General features: G+C 37.2%; 1 protein-coding gene across 5 annotated transcripts in view; it reads left to right on the plus strand.

Annotated features, from left to right (window-relative positions):
- The window catches only part of LOC128696996 (ATPase family AAA domain-containing protein 2), a 257,949-nt gene that overhangs the window by 38,104 nt on the left and 197,968 nt on the right, over positions 1-21,877 (plus strand). For 2 of the 5 annotated variants that reach the window (XM_053788480.2, XM_053788481.2), the window contains exons 3-4: positions 9,412-9,510; positions 18,526-18,666. The exons of 1 other annotated variant lie outside the window; for it this stretch is intronic. In XM_053788480.2, coding sequence (XP_053644455.2) covers positions 9,412-9,510; positions 18,526-18,666 — 240 coding nt within the window. The remainder of the gene's footprint in view (positions 1-9,411; positions 9,511-18,525; positions 18,667-21,877) is intronic. 2 more of the 5 variants (XM_053788482.2, XM_070095172.1) reach the window with 2 other exon arrangements.

Genomic DNA, 21,877 nt, shown 5'->3' on the forward strand with positions numbered 1-21,877 from the left:
CAGTTAATTTCACCATCACTCAAGGAATACACAACAGGTGCATCATTGTCAGTGCTCAGCATTTCTTTGATGTCAGCTTCCTGTAACTCCATTATCACACAGTCAAGATGAGTAAATAGAATTGTCAACGCTTATTGCTTGGGTACGTTTATTCTGTTAGTGGGTTGGATCTGTGAAGGACCTGCCTAGTATGGGCCAACAGACCTACTGCAGTGTTCCTCTTATGTTATTATGCACCCACGACACCAATCATACCCAGCCCCTCCCACTCATATATTTGTCCAATCTCTCTTTAAAACTACCCAAGGTTCTTTCAAAGCTAAAACCTTGGGTAGTTTCATATTTAGGATGGATAAATACACGAGTGAGAGGTGATGGATTTGAGTGGGACTTGCACGTGAGTAAATAAGATTATTAACCCCTTGACTGTCGCAACCCCCAATCCTGAGGTGTCTGCTGGTGTCACAAAATTAAAAAAAAAAAAAAAAAATTATTTTTTCTTATGAAATGATAGAGAATCTTTTCCCGATTGTAATGACACCAAAAAAACGAAATTTGATGGAAAACTGACAGAATTACGCTCTCGCGAAGTTAACAACCTCAGCGATATTTACAAATCGGTGATATCGCCTGCTTTGAGATCAATTTTCGGCTAATTTCATTGTTCCAGTCGACCAAACTCATAGATATTTCATTAGAACTCCATTTTTTCTATCGATTGAGCACAAGAAACTGTCCATTTACTGATTTCAAGTATCCAATAACGTGGTCAGAAATTTGCAATTTGGCCAAGTTCACGAAAGTTAAAAAATATGACAGTTTCAAAATAAGGTCCAGAATGAACAGTGCAGACATTCCTGGCTCTAAATTAACATTTTCTTTGGTTTAGAAAGACATGTAAGCAAACACTGACATATTTATTAGAAAACATTTCGGTCCTGGGACCTTGATCACTTCTAACATACATCTAACAGAGACGATGTAAGGTACGCCTGTGTCCTCCACAGAGACTCCATGGGGCATTTGATGAACTGGAATGAGGCACAACTCGTTCTCACCGAACCAGACCTCAGACGCCGATGGTGCCTAGAAGCCTCACTAATCGCAGTCACCTACACTATAGAACGTAACACTGGAAACTACAAAATTTCAATAACATTGGCATACATGATACTTAAGCACCACCAACCCAACAACACAGGATTCGCATGATTTCATCGTCTACCCGTCCTCATTCCAACATGACATTCTTCAGGTCACCGTGCATCACTCACACCTCACTCTCCGCCTATATATATAATGTCTTTCTACCTTTGTATGTTAGAAGTGATCAAGGTCCCAGGACCGAAACGTTTTCTAATAAATATGTTAGTGTTTGCTTACGTGTCTTTCTAAACCAACTTGTCGGTATTTATTACCAAGGTTTATACCAGCATTTTCTTTGTTCATCAGTCACGTCTCCAGGCCCCTCTGATATTATTCTTGCTTTCTATTTTGAATTTTTATTCAAACAAAAAATAGAAGATTTACTGTTATGCAGACTACTGCAATGCTGTAATAAGTGCACAAATAATGTCAACCCATTCATGACTGCAAATTAGAATGGCTAGTTGGACATTTATTGGACAGTGACATCATTTGTTTACTTTTGAACATCGGCAAAAATCAAACATTTCCGCTACTTTGAGCGCCATTTCCAGGTTCTTTTTATAGTAAGACCAATCAAAATCACCTCTATTTCTATAATATGTTTTCCATTCTATCAAATGAGACCAAGAAAACGAGAATATAACCATAAATACTATACGAAAATAGACCACAAAGTCGGCATTTTAATTAAAAAAATGGTCGGATTTTTTTTTCTCATTATGCATTGCGTGCTCCAGGATTTTTTTTTATGTGGTGCACACTGACCACACAGACCCATTCTCTCACATATGGACCTACCAGCTTTCTCCTGCTTGATTTGAAGCCGCTAGAATTTATCAGTATGTACAGGTCTCCCTCAACATTCGCGTTTTCAACTTTTGCGGTCTTCACACATTCGCGAATTCCCAACTGCCAAATTCCCAGCCGCCAAATCATATTTAAGTTTACCGCCACGAGTCCCTACTACCCTCCCTCCGACCCCTGCAACTGGCAGCCAGCCCTCCCACCACTGTGTGGTGAGTGTTTTGTTTGTTCATTATTTGCTATTAAGCTACAGTGTAAATAATGTCAACCCATCCATGACTGCATATTAGAATGGCTATTCAGACAGGTATTGGAAGGTGACATTATGTGTTTACTCTTGAACACAGCAAAGAATCAAACATTTCTGCTACTGCTAATAATAATAATAATATTAATATAATAATAATAATAATAATAATAATAATAATAATAATAAATACGATAGAATTGAAGAAGGAAATTGTACAAAAATACGAGGGCTGAAGCAGTGGAGGAAGTGGTTGACGCAGCGTCAGTGTGGCTTTGTTTATGCTGGAGTGAGTATTAGTCTCCATGCTCTTCCAAACATTTCACAATAATACATTGTATTTGGTGCTTGTAGATTGAGTTTGACTGGAGTGGGTGAGGCAGTGGGTGAAGCAGTGGGTGAGGCAGTGGGTGAGGCAGTGGTAGAGACAGTGGTAGAGGCAGTGGGTGAGGCAGTGGGTGAGGCAGTGGGTGAGGCAGTGGGTGAGGCAGTGGGTGAGGCAGTGGTAGAGGCAGTGGGTGAGGCAGTGGTAGAGGCAGTGATATTTACTAACATATATGTTATAAATAAGAATAGTACATTATGAATAACATTATTATTATTATTTATTATTATTATTATTATTATTATTATTATTATTATTATTATTATTATTATTATTATTATTATTATTATAAATGTTATTAATATTAACATGTACTATTATTATTTATAACATATATGTTAGTAAATACCACTGCCTCACCCACTGCCTCTATCACTGCCTCTACCACTGCCTCACCCACTGCCTCTACCACTGCCTCTACCACTGCCTCTACCACTGCCTGAACCACTCCAGTCACACGCAATCTACAAGCACCAAATACAATGAATTACTGTGAAATGTTTGGAAGAGCACGGAGACTAATACTCACTCCAGCATAAACAAAGCCACACTGACGATGCGTCAACCACTTCCTCCACCACTGCTTCAGCCCTCGAATTTTTGTACAATTTCCTTCTTCAATTCTATCGTATTTATTATTATTATTATTATTATTATTATTATTATTATTATTATTATTATTATTATTATTATTATTATTATTATTATTATTATTATTAGCAGTAGCACAAATGTTTGATTCTTTGCTGTGTTCAAGAGTAAACACACAATGTCACCTTCCAATACTTGTCCGAATAGCCATTCCAATATGCAGTCATAAATGGGTTGACATTATTTACACTGTAGTTTAATAGCAAATAATGAACAAACAAAACACTCACCACACAGTGGTGGGAGGGCTGGCTACCAGTTGTGGGGGGTCGGAGGGAGGGTAGTAGGGACTCGCAGTGGTGGAGGCAGTGGTGGTATTTAATAACATACATGTTATTAAGGCATAACGTATGTATTTAGTACAATTTATGGCATTTTCATGTATTTTATGATTGTTCATGGTTCAACAAGTTAAGGAAGCAGTATTGTATTATATTTCCCAACAATATATTGGGGCACCAAACATTCACGATTTTTCAATATTCACGAGGCTCTTGATCCCCTAACCCTTGTGAATGTTGAGGGAGACCTGTACACGTCAAACACGGTACCTCGTAAGACGTATATATACGAACAAAACAGTCAAAGGGTTAAAGATTATTGCTTGGGTAGCATTTATTCTGTTAGCGGGCTTGATTTGTGAAGGACCTGCCAAGTATGGATCATGAGGCTTGCTACAGTGTTCCTCCTTTCTTATGTTCCATGTTGATGAGTGGAACAATCTGCCTAGTATGGTTATTGAGGCTAAAACCTTGGGTAGTTTCAAATTTGTGTTGGATAATTACATGAGTGAGAGGGGTTGGATGTGAGTGGGACTTGCACATAAGTATATAGAATTATCAAAGCTTATTGCTTGGGTAGCATTGAAAATTGAGTTGGACAAATATTCTGTTAGTGGGATGGATTGTGAAGGACCTGCCTAGTATGGGCCAACAGGCCTGCTGCAGTGTATTATTATTATTATTAGTACCTATGTATAATTATTATTTGTAGTAGTACGTATGTATAATTATTATTATTATTAGTACGTATGTATAATTATTATTATTAATAATAATAATTTAGGGAAGTGGAGCACAGATCCAATTCCCTTGATCAAGAGCCCCTCACCAAGGAACCTTCCTTGAGGGGGAATTTCGCATCCTGAAATTTCGTTCATATCCAGCAGCAAAAAATTGATCGAGTGACTGTTCGTATCCTGAAAAATTTGCATGGTGGGGCATTCGTAAGCCGAGATTCCACTTTATAAGAGAGAAGTGATTGAAAAATTTGAGTGGTATGCGAGTGTTGGAACTTGCCAGGATGCATGGGAAAAACAAATCTACCATCACTTCCATCCTGGCAAAGAAAGAACAAATCAAGGAAGCTGATGTTGCGAAAGGAGTAAATGTGATAATGAAACAAAGGTCACCAATAATGGAAGATATGGAAAAGTTATTGTGGATCAGGGAAGAACAATTAGAGGGAGATAGTGTTGTGGAGTCATTGACTTGTGAGAAGGCAAAGCAGTTGTATGCGGATCTTGTAAATAAAATGCCTGGAACAAGTGCTGCTGTTAGTGAACCTAGAGCCAGCAAAGGCTGGTTTGAGAGATTTAAGAAACATAGTGGCATACACAGTGTGGTAAGGCATGGAGAAGCTGCAAGTTCTGATAAATGGGCGGCAGAAAAATTTGTGCAAGATTTCAGGGGGTACGTAGAGGCTAAAAGGATTCCTTCCCCAACAAGTGTTCACTTGTGATGAAACAGGCCTGTTTTGGAAGAAAATGCCAAAGAAGACCTACATTACGCAGGAGGAAAAAGCCCTGCCTGGACACAAGCCTATGAAAGACAGGCTTACTCTTTTGTTCTGTGCTAATGCTACTGGGGATTTCAAAGTGAAGTCTTTACTGGTGTATCTCTCTGAAAATCCCAGTGTGTTCAAGAAACACAATTTTTTCAAGAGTAAATTGTGTGTGATGTGGAGGGCTAACAATGGGTCACAAGGTAAGTTTTCAAAAGGTGGGTGAATGATGTGTTTTGCATAGTGTAAAAAAAAAATCCTGCAGCACGCAATGCATAGTGAGAGGAAAAAAACTCTGACCATGTTTTTGGTTTACAATGCCGACTTTGAGGTGTATTTTCGTATGGTATTTATGGTTGTATTCTTGTTTTCTTGGTCTCGTTTGATAAAATGGAAGATATATTACAGAAATAGAGGTGATTTTGATTTTGAGTTCAAAATAGTGGAAATGTTTGATTTTTCTCAGTGTTCAAGAGTAAACAAATGATGTCACCGTCCAATACATGTCCAACAGGCCAGTCTAATATGCAATCATGAATGGGTTGACATTATTTATACAATTACAGTGGTACCCTGAGTTTCAACCATAATTCGTTCCAGAAGGCTGTTCAGGTGCCGTTACCTAACGAATGTGTTCCCATAAGGAATAATGTAAATTAGATTAGTCTGTTTCAGACCCCCAAAAAATACGCTTACAAAAGCACTTACAATAATACCCTCACATAATTGTTTGAGTTGGGAGCTGTATGAAACTCGGGGTACCACTGTATTACCATAATGCAGTAGTCTGCATAACAGTAAATCATACATTGTTTGTGTGACTAAAAATTCAAAATGGAAAGCAAGTGTAATATAAGAGGGGCCTGGAGACATGACTATGAACAGTGAAAATGTTATTTTAGTGCCAGATATGTCTGCATTGTTTATTTTGGACCCTATTTTGAAATTTGCATAAAATTGGCCAAATTGCCAATTTCTGACTACTTTATTGCGTAGTTGAAATCGGTAAATGGGTGGTTTCTTGTACACACTAGATACAATAAATGGAGTTCTAGCGAAATAGCTATGAGTTTGGTCGACTGGAACAATGGAATTGACGGAAAGTGGGTGAAATCACTGGTGTATATATCGCCGAGACTGTTAACTTCACGAGAGCGTAATTCCATGAGTTTTCCATCAAATTTCGTACTTTTGGTATCATTACCATCAGGAAAAGATTCTCTATCATTTCACAAGAAAATATAACTTTTTTTTTAAATTCTACAACACTAAGGGCAAGATTGTGAGCAGGGATCTTGACAGTGAAAGGGTTAAGTGAGGAGAGGCTGTGTTACCTTTAGGAAAAGCTTCTTTACCATTTCAGAAGAATTTTTTTTTTAAGTGTGGACAATGAGAACTTTTAATTTAGGGGGTCTGGACAGTGAAAAGGTTAAAATATTCATTTATTTTGGACAAAGAAGTACGTACTGTTGTTCTACCATTCACACCAATTTATATGTTTTAGGAACATGTAGATTTCTTTTAGAGGAGGGTTTGTTGAGGTGGTTTGGACATTGAGTGGATGGAGCAAAATAAGGATTACTTAGAGGTGTGTAAATCCGTATTGGAGGAGAGGCAGGTTAGAGGTCGCCTGAAGAAAGGTTGGTAAAGCAGGTTTTTTTTATGTGAAGGCTTGGACATCCACCTAACTGGTGTGTGTGAATGTGTTAGGAGTGAGTGGAGGCAAATGTTTCTGGGACCTGACAATCTGTTGGAGTGTAGGCAAGGTAACATTTTGTGAAAGGGTTCATGGAAACTGGCTAGCCTGACTTGATTTCTGGAGGTGAGAAGTACAATACCTGCACTCTGAAGGAGGGGTGGGGATATTTATAGTTCGTAGGAGCATCCAAACTGTAGTATAAGCATGCCTCTGGTAAGACTGATAGTGTGAATGATGGTGAAAGGGTTTCTTCTGCTTTTAGGTCACCCTACTTTAGTGGGAGATGGCTGGTGTGAAAAAAAAATCTTTCGTACAAATTGCAGAATCAGAATAATAAAAGAGAATAAAATTATAAAATAGCTCTGGTTCTACCTTTCCTTAATTTTTTTTTATTTTTTTTGGGTGGAGCCTAATACAGTATATAATATATGTAATTGTAATTCAGCTACATATTATTGCATTACTGTATTATAGCTTTTATTTTTAATAGTACAGTAATACTAGTACACTATTATTATTTTTATTATTAATTTTATTGGTGCAATATTATTATTGTTAAGAGTTATTTGAGCACAGCATCATTATCAGTCATTAGATTACTGCTGCTTTTGAAGTCTGTCATTGTCATTATTCAGTGTAGTCTTGATTTTTGCTTTAAAAGCAATTTGTTCACCAGTTATATTATGATTTTTTTTTACATGGCATATTTCCCATAAAGGTAGGATGACCCCAAAGAAGGAAGCGCATTCATTATCACTCGTTCAATAACCATCATGTCAGAAGTCAGCAGACATAACATTTTAAATGGCCCTCCGAACTGTGACATCCTCACTCACCCTACAGAGTGCAGGCATTGTACCTTTCACCACCTGATTTTAACTCTGGTACCTCTGGGATTACATAATTTTATTTATTAGTTTTATTTTTATTACTTTTTATTTTTATTTTTATTAACCCTTAAACTGTCCAAATGTAGATCTACGTTGACATGCGTAGTGCTCTGAATGTAGATCTGCGTATGATTTTACATGCTTTCAAATGTAGAAAATCAAAGTTGGAGCACTACGCACATCAACGTAGATCTACGTTTGGACAGTTTAAGGGTTAATATATTTATTAAGGATATTTTTTAATTATTTTTAAATAGCTGTTGGAAATAAATTGGGTTGCTTATATCTGTAAGGATAGTGAGGGTGATGCAGGTGATGGCAATGAAGTTGGACAAATAATTCTTTTGTAAGATAGTCTGATGATGCCTCTCTCGTGATCTTACCATTACACAGGCGCTAGTTGCAAAAGAGGATGTAGTAGGTTGGTAGACAGCATCCACCCAGGGAAGTACTTCTCTCCTGTCTTACGAGCAAAACAGATGCCTGTTAAATGTTTTACACTCACAAGATTGCCGGCAACTTCTTTCTTTATTGCTAATGATTAAAAGGATAAGTTCTTGCAAACTCTTTAAAATCAATATACACACTTAATTTTACTCCCTTGTATGCTTTAAATAGTTCTTGTTCTTGCTGGCCTACAGTTAAGAAGTCCCCTCCTTCTCACTCTCCTGCCAGGCTGGGGCCTGATAAAGTAGCCTAGACGTGCTGCCTCTACATAACCCAAATAAACCTATGGCTCGCCTCCCAAAGAGTATTATTCACCGCAGCAGAAAGAGATAGTTCAGTAACCTACTCATTATAGCCTGGTCTGAGAATGGGCTGCCAGGGCAATAATCCCTGGAACTGTTAACATATAAATTGTAACAGATAATGATAATGGCTCTCCTCTACTACTTTTTCCCACAACTCTCTTGTTTTGTATATTATAGTACCTCTTTCACCTTTGATGGGGGCTATCCCTTGGAATGTGCCATCTCTACCATATTGGAGTTAACAACAGCCACCTTAACACCTCCTAAACTACTGGCTCTAACACAACTTTAATCTCCTTAACACACAACATAGTTGAATAGTACTGTAATTGCAAAATACTTCGTTGAATCGTTAATTGCAAAATACCTCGCTACTGGGGTATAAGTGTCTACAAGTTGGCTTGCCCAATAAACTCACTTTGTCAGCTAACTTCATCACACCTCTTTCTCTTGTCATCAAGCTCAACTTTCCTAGTATTCTTGCATTTAGCGGCATTGTGGAAGAACATAATCCAAGGATAGTGCAATTATGTGGTGATTTAGGGAGCTCAGATTTGTGACAGTGGGAGAGATGACCAAGACACCAGCAATCCACTCACACCTCCCTCCCTCATGTCAACAAGACAAAGTGAAGACAGCCTGTGTTAATCCCTTTGGTGGCTCACAGTGAGGAAGTACCAGCTATAACGTACAAGAAAGAAAAACCGAATTAAACTGGGGATGCTTTTTGTGATGACTCTTATCTATAAGTGCAGTCTTGCACCCTACACAGGACTGCACCTTCAGCAAAAGACCAGTGTTAATGAAGAAAAATGTGGCGAACAAAGAGATTTCATTGTACAGCACTGTGTGAAACATTTAAGCAATAATGTAAAAGTATTTGTGGATAAAAATATGTTTTGGTACAGGGCATTTTGTTTATTATTTATATTATTATAATTTTTATTATTTTTATTAATATTTTTATTTATATTTTTGTTGGAATTACTCTGCATACAGTATATTGAATGCATGTGATAGTGAATGCAATTTATTTTTTCTTAAAAATTTAGGGTCAGCTAAAGAAGACCCTGTGATGAAGGTAAATGATGAGTCTCCCCCTCAACAGCTTCCTTGCCTTTCTATTGAGTCTAGCGAAGAAAGTGAGAAAGGTAAGAATTAACACATTTGAATGTATATATGAACTACAAGTAATGCTAACATGTTTAGTGTGTGCCAAGAACTAATTCTGTAATCATTTACTATTGTTAATTTGGAATCATCAGGAACAGTGGTCTAAGCAAGGATAATGTATAAGTGGTGAGAAGTAGTAGGTTGGTAGACAGCAGTCATCCAGGAGAGGTATGACCCTTCTGATGTGTGAATGTGAAACACAAGCCTGTTAAATGTTTTGCCCTTTGGCAGAATTGCTGATCTTTTCCTTCTGTCTAATGAGCACATGAGATAGCAAGTAAATCTTATAAACTTCTACTTTTATATTCAGTAAACACTTCAATTTCCTTCATTTTTCTTAATAGTTGACAGTTCTTATTCCTGTCATACTTCCCTTCCAGTTTAGAAGGCCTGGTCTAAGACTGCACTGCTGGAGTGATAGTCCCCACAACCATTAATAAACATGTGAAATTTGAATTAGCTACATATGAATGACATGAATGACAAAAATGTCAAGAGTGTTACATGTCTCAGTATGGATATCAGCAACTGTGTATTTCTGAATAATTCTTAGTCCTGTAATATTTTGATTCCAATTTAGAAGGCCTTGTCAAAGACTTGGCTGGTGATCTTCAGAATTATAACACATTTTTCTTTTAATGTATTTGCTGCAGCCCTGCTTTTCATTGTGGCTATTTCTTACATCTTGTGCACATCCTGCATGTGTAATGGTTTACTTCAGTGTGCTCATTTGTTATCACTTCCAGTAACATGTACGGTTTGAGAGCGGTCAGACATTCCCAGTACTGTAGTTTAGGTGTTGGAATAGATTTACTGTAGTCTCTAGGTTCAGCAAGATTTACACCAAACAGTGATACCTGACCTTAGAGCATCTTTAAGAGCAGAATAACTTGAAATCAGTCACAAGTGTCAGGTGACGTGAGCTGACACATTTCTTCCCTCAGTTCACTTAACACAATATTCCACCCCTACATTAAATGTAATACTACATTCCATTTACCACTACATTCCATTTAACACTGCTTTCCATTTAACACTACATTCCACTTAACATTAAATTTTACTTAACATTATATACCACTTGACACTACATTTCACTTCACGTTATCAGTTTCTCATGAATAGATCATAAATGATGAAATTTAACGAACAGTTTAGAAGTGTGGTGGAGTGGCATGGATGGTGAAATACTGCATTATTGTTCGTGGGAAAGCTCTAAACCTGTAGGGGTCATACAGCACTTGTGTAATGTAATGTAATTAGGTTTAATCCAAAGAAGGGAAAAGCTGTGCCACTTCTTTGGATTAAGAGCACTTTGCTAGCATAAATACTGCTTTCTTAAAGGGAATTTAGTGTTGGAGAGGGTAGTTGTATGGTGGGTATGAGGACTAGTGTTGCTTGGTGTAATGATGCCCCAGTCACTCAAGTTAACTATGTTGCTTCAATCTCATTTATGTATTGTTGCAAAGTTGTACAGACATTTGCTGAATTTTGATTTGCGAAGTCATAATGACAGTTGCAACACTGGCCTACTGGTTTAAGAACTGGATTGCCATGGATTTGAACCCCACTTTGTTTGGTGAATTTCTAAATTTTGTTCATAATTTCATTGTTTGGTACTCAGATCTGTTTTCCCATAGAAGTTATAGTATAAAGGAGGGTTAGGTTCTACTCATACAAGAAATTGCATGAAATGCAATGTTTTGACATGGCAAGTAATAGCACTAGTTATCATCCACAGTTGCATACTCAGCATATTATGTGAACCACTGTGGCAGCAACATAGTGGACAGACTTCCATTTTTCACAGCAACCAATTTAATTTCAAAATTAACTTTACTGTTTTTCACTAATTTTATTCAAACAGATGTTTTCCCACCACACATTCTGAAAACTAACACATATAAAACATCAATGCATTTGATACAAAAAAAAAAAAAATTGTATTTTAGGAATTCTTGAGCCGAATACCAAAATACAGTGGAACCTCAGGTTGCGAACACCCCCACCATGCGAATTTTTCAGGATATGAATCGTTGTTTGGTTGATTTTTTTGCTTCAGGATATGAAAGAAATTTCAGGATGCAAACTTCCCCCTCAAGGGAGGTTCCTTAAATAAATAAATAAAATATATATCTCTTTGCAAAGGTTACAGTGTGTGTTTACATATCATAATATGATTGGAGCAAAGAAAGCCACTATCATGCTGAGACATTTCGGGGAGAAATGCCTACTTAAGTCTAGACAGGTGAAAACTGTACTAGTAGTGGTTACCAATGTTTTGCTGATGGTGGTGCCAGCTACTGGCACCCTTTTGAAGTTTCTCCTTACTGTTATTATTAGTATTATAATTATTTTTATTATTAGTAGTAGTACGTACGTACGTACGTATGTGGTGAGGGGCTCTTGATCTAGGGAATTGGATCTCTGCTTCAGGTCCCTAAATTAATAATAATCATTATAATAATTATTTTTTTTGTAATACTTATGTACTAATAATAATGATAATACGTAATAATAATTACGTATATTATAATATAATACTACATAATAATAAAATATATAATATAATATGTAATAGTACAATAATTATAATAATAATAATAGTACATGTATGTACGTACTGCGTATAATTTAGTTTGACAACACCACCACCAGATAGCAGTGTCAGTCAAAACAGTGATCACCAGTGGACCTCTGTCAGTGAAAATATGGAAAAGCTGCTGTTGACATGGTTGATGGAGAAACAGCTCACAGGAGATACGTAGTGTAGTGAGATAAACATAAAAATTGTACATAGCAGTTCTTAAGAAAAGTGTGAACTCCTGACAGGATATGCCGCTCTGCATTTCTTCTCCAAGGTATGTAAATGTCGTATGTACACCAGATCTAATTCAGTTAGCCTCACAAACTCCATTTTCTCTTATAATAACACCTCTGACGCTTTCATAGTGAGAATGAGTGACCACTCCTGACCACAGTCCTCCTCCCTCTGCCATCCATGTAATGACATTTTATTCATTCTAGAGTGTATATCAGGTTTCTGTTATTTACATTGTTTTTTATGTCATATTAGATGAATTGTGACAGATAAATGAGCCGTAGAGTTGATATTAGGGTTATTTTGTCATGCCTCTTGAGAGCAGGAATTCAGCTGGAATGAATTAATTACATTTCATTTAATTTAAATGAGGAAAATTGACCCAGCATACGAACAAATCAGGATACGAACAAGTCCACAGAACAGATTAAATTCGTAACCCGAGGTTCCACTGTAATGTGAGTGCACTGCACAAGCAGAAAGTAGCCATACTATACGTACTCTGAATATCAGTGCATTTTATTAAAAAAATTACTAGGTAAAAAATATTTTGAGATTCAGCTTATACAAGTCATTATTGTTTAGTTAATTCTTGACCATATTAACCCACCACACATGCATAAAATGAAAATATACATACATGTATATGCAAAATGTTTAAGCATTGGACATAAGAATGGAAAAATTCTGGAAAGTAATGTGCATTTCAGGGTCTGTGTTTCCCCAAAAATTATTGGTAGCTGTGAACCCTGGTTGTAAGTGCAGTACCATTTGCAGTTCAAACACTTCTAAGCCAGGAGAGACTGCACCATAAATAGGTGATTTTCTTGTTAGTTTCATGTAGGATTGCACAGTGATTATGAAATACTTAATTTATATTAAATGCTTAACATTGATCATGCAGGTGTAAGGAACAGTGGAGGTTCTATCTTCTGGCCACTAATTGTGAGACATGTGCTATCTCTCTGCACTTGCCTAGTTCCTTCATATGTTTTAAGAAGAGTTTTTGTTTTGCAAAACAGTAAAATTAAGTATTATGCTTGGAACAAAATAAAATTACTGTATGTATTGAAGTTTCTTTTATAGCACCATAAAGTTTTGTAGCAAATTTCAACAAAATTATTCAGTAATTTTGGAAACCCTGCCAATTGCAGGTAAAATCCTTAATTAAGGCCATTAAACATACAGCAATACAACATTTGTACCCAAAGAGAGTGAGTGCCATAAAAAGTGTAATTAATGCTTTTAGATCTCTATTGAAAAAGTTTTTATTTTACCATACCATCCATTTCCCATCAAGGCAGGGTGACCCACAAGAAGAAACTCATTCACCATCACCCATTTAATAGCTGCCTTGACACAAGTATGTCGACATCACATTTCAGCAAATCTCCACCCATCCTTCAAAGTGCAGTCACTGTATTCCCATTCTCTTGGACTCAAAGTTCAACTAACAGGTTTACTCTGTCCTTTAATAAATGATATCTTGGATCACAATTGAAAAGCACATCAACACCCCCTCCTCTCCCCCATCCCACATGCACGCACCCTTCCACCCCTAATGGATGCTAAAGCCTTTACCACTTAAAACCTCCACCTTCTTTATCCAACCTTTCCTGGGATGACCTTCCCTCTGCCAAGCATTTATACATCCTCTTTGTCTAATTTTGCTGTTTTTTTTTTTTCCAACATGATAGTTCCTCTATTGTGCACTTTTTAATGTGGGATCTATAGAGATGATTATTCCCAAGTCTTACTTCCCTTCCATTGTATCATATGGTTTTGAATTTTAAATTACTTCACAGTATCACTTAAATGCTGCTTGCACTCACACAAATAAAATAGAGCTACAAGAGCTTATCATGTCAATAAAATATTAAAACTATTAAAAGTATTACAAAGATATTTAAACTAATAACGTTACTGAGCTAGTAACTGGTGATCTTACTAATCAGACCAGCTGTTGATTATCTCATAACATCCTTGCTGTGGCATTCTACCTTAATCACAAGTGGGGTAACAAGCAGACAAGTGGGCATAAAGATGCTACAGAGCAGTCCTTCATATTAGGCAATGATTCATTGGATTAAAGATTATCGAGTTTAATAAAGCTCATTCCTGAGCAAAATGTCATCTGTGTCTTAATACTTGCAAGTGAATTAATGTTTTACTGTTCTGGCCTCTCCCACTGAGGCAGGGTGACCCCCCCCCCCAAAAAAAAAGAAATACTTTCACCATCATTCATACTATCACTGTCTTTGCAGAGGCACGCAAATACGATGGTTTAAATGTCACTCTGAACATCAACTATCCCAGATCCCTCCTTTAAAGTGTATTTCCCACTTCCAGGACTGAAGTTCAGCTTACCAGTTTCCCTGAATCTCTTTACAAAATATTACCCTGCTCACTCTCCAACAGCTCGTCAAGTCCTAAACACCATTCGTGTCCACTCCTGTCTAATATGCTTACACACGCCTGCTGTATATCCAAGTCCCTTGCACATAAAACCTCTTTTACCCCCTCCATCCTTTCCTAGGATGACCCCTGCCTCATCTTCACTACAGATTTTTACACTCTCCAAAACTCTGTAAAATCTTCAAATCGCTTGTTCTCTCTGGGCTGGAATACTGCTGTACACTTAAGTGCCCCCTTCAAGGCAAGTGAAACTGCTGACCTGGAGACTGTACAAACAACTTTCACGGCACACACAAGTACGATAAAGCACCTAAATTACTGGGAATGGTTGAAGTCCCTTGATTTGTATTCCCTGGGATGCAGACGAGAGATATACATGGTAATACGTATACACTCAGAAACTCCTAGAGGGATTAATACCAAACTTGCACACAAAAATCACTCCCTATGAAAGCAAAGGACTCAGCAGGAGATGCAACATTCCCCCAATGAAAAGCAGGGATGTCACGAGTACACTGAGAGAAACACAATAAGTGTCAGGGGTTCAAGACTGTTCAACTGCCTCCCAGCATACGTAAGGGGAATTACCAGTAGACCCCTGGCTGTCTTCAGGCACCTAAAGTCAGTACCTGACCAGCCGGGCTGTGGTTTGTATGTCAGTTTGCCTGCGGCCAGTAGTAACAGCTTGGTTGATCAGACCCTGATCCACGACGAATCCTGGTCTCAGACTGAGCTGCGTGGGCATTGACCCTCAAAACCCTCTCCAAGTATACTCCAAGTAAGCCATCCTGTTTTGCTCCATCCTCTAAATGACCAAATCATCTCAACAACCCTTCCTCAGCCCTCTGAATAATACTTTTGGTAACTCCACACCACCTAATTTCCACACTACGAATTCTCTACATAATATTTACTTCACACATTGCCCTTAGACATGACATCTCCTCTGCCTCTAGCCACCTCCTTGCTGCAACATTCATAACCCATGCTTCACACTCATATAAGAGTGTTGGTACCACTATACTCTCATACATTCCCTTCTTTGCCTCCATGGATAGTATTCTTTGTCTCCACAAATACCTCAGTGTACCACCCACTTTTTTTCCTTCATCAATTCGTTGGTTTACCTCATCATTCATAACCCATCTGATAAGTCTATTCCCAAATACGTATCTGAACACATTCGCTTCCATATTCTTTCCCTCCAGTCTGATATCCAGTTTTTCTTTACCTAACTCGTTTGATACCCTTGTCACCTTACTCTTATCTTTGTTCACTTTCAACTTTCTTCCTTTACACACCCTCCCAAACTCATCTTTTAAATTTTGCAACTTTTCTTCAGAATCTCCCAAAAGCATGGTATCATCAGCAAAAAGCAACTGTATCAACTCCCATATTGTATTTGATTTTTCATAATTTAATCCTGCCTCTCTCTCCCTAGCATTTACTTCTTTGCATCCCTGTCTATAAATGTGTTAAACAGCCATGGTGACATTACACATCCCTGTCTAAGACATACTTTTACTGGATAGTAATCTCCCTCTCTCTCCTACACATTCTAATCTGAGCCTCACTATCAGTAAGTGGTGTGTGTCTTTCTTATTAGCAACACACAAAAATAAACAAATGAGAGACTCAGCATACAGTATTGTTCTTTTTAGCACACCAGTTGTCTCCCACCAAGGTAGGGGATTAAAAAAAAGAGGAAGCACATTTACCATTATTCATTCAGAAGCTTGCTGACATCACAGTTAAGAGAAGCTTCCAAACTGCAACATCCTTACCCCCCACTCTCCCTGTTAGGGTGCAGGCACTGTACTTTCCACTTCCAGGACTTGTGCTCAACTTACTGAATCTCTATGAATGTTACCTTGCTCACACTCCAATAGCACTTCAGGTCACAGAAACCACTCGCTTCCATGCATAAGCAGAAGTTTGTTTGAGTAAACAGAAGGCTGCTGGTTGAACTACCATAGAAAATTGCTTTCTTATCCTGTCTTCCAGAGGGGTACTTAATGTTTGTGATGGTCTCTTAATCCAAAGAATTGGAGTTACCCTTCCCTTCTTGGAGCATACTGGATTGCCTACTTTTTCCCAGGAGCTGTATGACCCCTACTAGTTTGGTGCTTTCCCATGAATATAATAATAATAATAATCATACCAACAAAAGGGATATTCTACTGTGCACATCCTTATATGGCGCTATGCACATGCATAGATATTTGAAGAAAACCCTAAATCAAAATTGGCATATTACTCACTGACTGTACTCCACAATAAAGTGATGTTTCATACAAAAAATGTTAAATTTTAATTCACTTGTTTTACCTTTGGAAAATTCTGGGTTTTAGAGATTGTTTTGGATATAAAATTTTAATTAAAAATTTGGAGGATATGGCCACTTTTCATACTGAGAAATGACCATATCTTTCATGATACCTGACTAGTACTGTACAGTTCCATTCTGATCACAGAATCATTTATAAAGTGAGCTGCATTGCTATTGAATTGGACACCTACATAGCATCTGGTTAAATTCAGGCTGACTTATGAGTATTTTCATTAGTAAATCTATGTGGTCCAAAGCCTGGACTTCAAATAAATAACTGCAAAGTTGGCATGAATGCAGCTGGGGTTTGTTAGATTATTAAGTTAAAAGCCTATCAACTACACGAGGATTATTACAGCAGAATGTCACATGTACACCACCAGTCAAGGATACTTAATTGCTAAAATAGAGATTAAAGTAAACTGTGTTGTTATATATACAGAGATAAGTTCTTGTTGGTGCATACATTTTTGCTGTGTCTTGGTAACCTAACCTGACACCCATATGGTGTTGGGCCAGTATAGGTAAGCCTCCCATTATGGTTGTAGGGGTTCAGAGTCTTCTGTTGTCACCTGGATATCAATTGAGTTTTTACTTAATTATAAAAGCAGTTCAGTATTCAAGTATAAGATGTTTGTTTTTCAATTATTTAAAATAATTACTTTGTAATTTATATGCTTGTTGCTTTACCTTTGTCTGTTATGAACTTGAAAAGATTTGATCTATAATTGAAACATTGTCATGTAGTGTCTATACTGCTTACAGTATCTATTCCAGAGTTTAATTGCTTATTTTCTTCTTGATGTGCTTTTAAATATGTATGTTTGTTTTTCCATAGAAACATTTAAAGTTTCTTTGTCATCATTCATTGAGAGTAGGCTTCAGGGATCTAATGTATTGATGTATGTAATCTGAGTTAATGCAGTTGTCAAGATTAATGCATTGTGGTTTGAGCTATTTCATAAGACATTGATTCATGTATTCATTAACAGTTCCTCAAAACTAAGATGCAAAAGTTTATTCATGTTAATTCTGTAAGATTATCAAAATGCATTTTTCTTAGAAGCCCTGGCTTGGAAATTTTGTGTATGTTTTATGTAATGCTTAAGAGAGTTTATAGATGAGAATGTACATATTCCATAACGAGTTAGATGTAGTGCATTGAAATGAGGATTCCTTGAAAGGGGGTGCCTTGATGCTGGTGATGGGGCTCTTGATCTGAGGAATTAGAGTTACTCTCCCCTTCCTCGAATCAGACCTGATTACCTCCCATTCAGTAGGTGCCTATATGAACTAAATGCCGTATGAACTAAAAAAGTTTAGTGCTTCCCCCATGAATATACAAATGATGATTGAAATGCAGATGTTAAATTCTTCTAGTTTTTGTTTAGGGATATCATTAAAGTGTAATTTTTTTTTGGCATACAGCTGCTCTGAGAAAACTGAGAACACGAACCCTGGCCGTTTTGCTGTCTCGCTCGCTTGCAGACAAAAAACTGAAGGGCTGGGCCAGGAAGAGACCCTCGTGTTTCTCCTGTGATGAGGCTCCTAGGCCTCAACCCAGCAGAGGTAGCCCACTCACTATCTCTCACACTTACTTTTCCTTGCTCTCTCTCGCTCATGCTCTGCTCTCCCTTCTCCCTTCTCTTTTTGCTCATTTTTTTCTAATCTTTCATTTCCATTGATATTATTCCACTAATGTGGCAAAAATGATGCTGGCTGACCTGGTAGTATGCATTATTGTTGGCATTCATTCTGATAAACAGCTTTGCATGGCCTCAGGGATCAAACTGTTTTATGATGCTGTTGTTCGTATTGGTTGTAAGGATCATGTACAAATATGTATATATATATATGTGTGTATACATATGCACTCTATATTTATATATTTATTTATATATATATATTTAATTTATTCATTTATTGTAAATAAAAAATCTTTTGAGTGAAAAGGGTGATAATTATTTATGTATTAGTCTGCTATATATATTTTTCACTTCCTATACCAGAACCAGTGACCCAGTCTTTCCTGTTATCAATTACTCGTAGTGTCTGATATGTTAACAAAAAATACGTTGTACCTGGTACTGTACTTCTCGTTGCTGTTTGATGTTTTGAATACAAGTATACTCCACACTTTCTCTGAGAGTTGATAAGTTGTGGGAGATGTATATATTTTGTTTACCTTCCTATTCACTTACAAGCTCCTGTTCTTGGTATTTAGGGTCTTGTGAAATAAATCCTTCAAGGGGGTGTCTTATACTGACCAGTGAAGAGCTCTTGATCCATGACATTGAAGTTACCCCAACCTACATGAGGTCAAACCTGATTACCTACTGTTCCCCAGGCACCATGTGTTTCCTACAGATTTAACACTTCTTTGCGAATAAATAATCTGAGGAAAAACTTTTCTATTTTATCTTTCTTACTTGGTACATTACCTCCTTTTTGAGTTTTCTTTCAAATGCTTATAATTTACATTTAACTTAATGTTGTATGCATTATGCTGTAATGATATTCTTTCACTCCTATGCAACTTGTAACATCCTATAACAAACATAACACAATTATACCTTTCATTGTTAGAATTTGTTTGCCTCAGCACACTACAGTATTGAATCTTCCAATCCTTCTCCCTTTATTAATATTCTGTTTTGTGTAGTAAACTAGATCATAGCCCTTAATTCAATATTTATCAAAGATTCCTTCTTTCTATCCAAATTTTACTTGCATTAATTTTTTTTCCAGTTGTTTGTTCAGTACTGTGGTTGCATTGTTTTTTTTAATCTTTTATAGTTACCTGATAAAATTACTACACCTTTTAACAAAATTGTAGCCATAAATAGTACACTCTTTACAGTATTGTATTTATGAATTATGATTTCTGCAAAAGTTTTTATTTTGGCTTAGAACTGGTTATGCTCAAGTTCTTTTTAAAGCCAGAATGATTGCCATGAGAAAAGCTTTTAAACTGGTAGCTACAACTAGAAGAATAAGGTCACAGTACTGTGGCTGGAGCAATTCTCAACCACCTCACAAATTGGAGGTTTATCTTTGGAGAGCATTTTGATGTGTCCTGTACCATTATTAAGTTACAACTCGCTCACCATGACTGACTTACCAAGCCATTACATGAAGATTCAGTAGGCACATGAATATCAAGTAAAGATACATCTCCAACTTGTGATTTACCCCTAAACTGTCCATATTCCTCCAATTGAAAGTCCTTTCTGTATCTACAAGTTTGAAAAAAAATAAAAAAATGATATCTTCTAAAGAGGAAGAGAATTTTTTTAAGGGTAATGGCACCAAAAATTCAAAATTTGATGTAATATGTATGTACATATGGAATTACACAGGTGTGAAGTTAAAGGTTGGGAAGCACTTAACACAACAGTGATTTTGCTCAATTTGAGACCTATTTTAGACCATTTTCTGTGCTCCCACCTACCCTGTTCTCAGCTATTTTTCTATTATTCCTTCTGACCTATCCATTGTCTGTCAGAAACTTTCCATTAAGTGCATAGCAGTTGGAAATCTGGCCCATGTTGCACACTTCAGCAGATTCCAGTTTAAAAATAGTTCAAAACGAACAGTGTAGGCATCCCGGCCAGTAAAGTGACTCTCCCTCTGTTCATTAATTGTGCCCCTTGACCTCTCCTATATAACTTGTTCTCCATTTTGAATCTATTGTTGTACAAAAAATCAGTGTTTTTCTTATTTCTCAGCTAAACCATAACCAAGAATACTCAGTAATGGTTTAAGCCATCCCAGTAATTGATACAGACCTATTACAAAAAAAAAAAAAAAAAAAAAAAACAGACCAGGGGGTGCAGGGGCCCCTATCCTATCCCAGAATAATCATCCAAAATTGACTATTTCTGCCACTTTGAGGCCTGCCACAGGCCCCTTCCAGTCTTAGGCTGACCAAAAAGTTCTGCATATCAATAGTACAGTGGAACCTCGGCTTACGAGTGCCCCACCATATGAATTTTTCAGGATACGAGCAGTCGCTCTGTTGATTTTTTGTTTCTGGATACGAGCAAAAATTCAGGATGCGACCTTCTCCCTCAGACTTTTTTTTTAGACCTCCAGATCTTACAAAAATAAAAGTGAATATATAATTGTAGTTGATTGTCGTGATGTATTATGTTTTTACTGCTTAAGACTATAACTGCAACAGAAATAATAATACATATTTCTTAACTTAAATTGTGGGTGCTGGTGTTTGTCGATGTTTGTGAAGAGAGTGGAGAGTTTTGCTGTGGCCCTACTGGGCTGAGGTGGATGGTAGAGGTTCTGGTACTGAAGTCGATGGTTGTACTGGAGTGCGCATAAATTCTGTAATGGATTTCTGTTCTATTTTACCCTGCAGTACATTATACAACTGATGGTAAGGCATCAACTGCTCTAGACACCATTTCAAGGTCCTCTTCAGTGAAAAAATCTAACTTTAATTCATTCAGTAAGTCAGTCAGCCAGTCAAGTCAGTAAGTCAGCAACACTGGTATGCCTACTGAGTGTCATGATTGCTTGGCAGATACAAGATATGGTAATTAAAAAATCAAAACACAATTCACAAACACAGCTACTGTGTAGGAGAGAAGTGGAACTGAACACACATTCACAAAGCTGAGGTGGTGATGTGGGGAGTGTGGGAGTGTCGGGGGGATGGCAGAGAATGGCGGGAGTCTGCCCCGCTGACCCACAGCATGGCGGATGCTCGAGGTAGGGAATGGCTGCCACCACTTGTCACATAATGACATATTTTATTCATTCT

The sequence above is a fragment of the Cherax quadricarinatus genome, chromosome 49, assembly GCF_038502225.1.
Source record: "Cherax quadricarinatus isolate ZL_2023a chromosome 49, ASM3850222v1, whole genome shotgun sequence".
In the NCBI taxonomy this organism is placed as follows: domain Eukaryota; kingdom Metazoa; phylum Arthropoda; class Malacostraca; order Decapoda; family Parastacidae; genus Cherax; species Cherax quadricarinatus.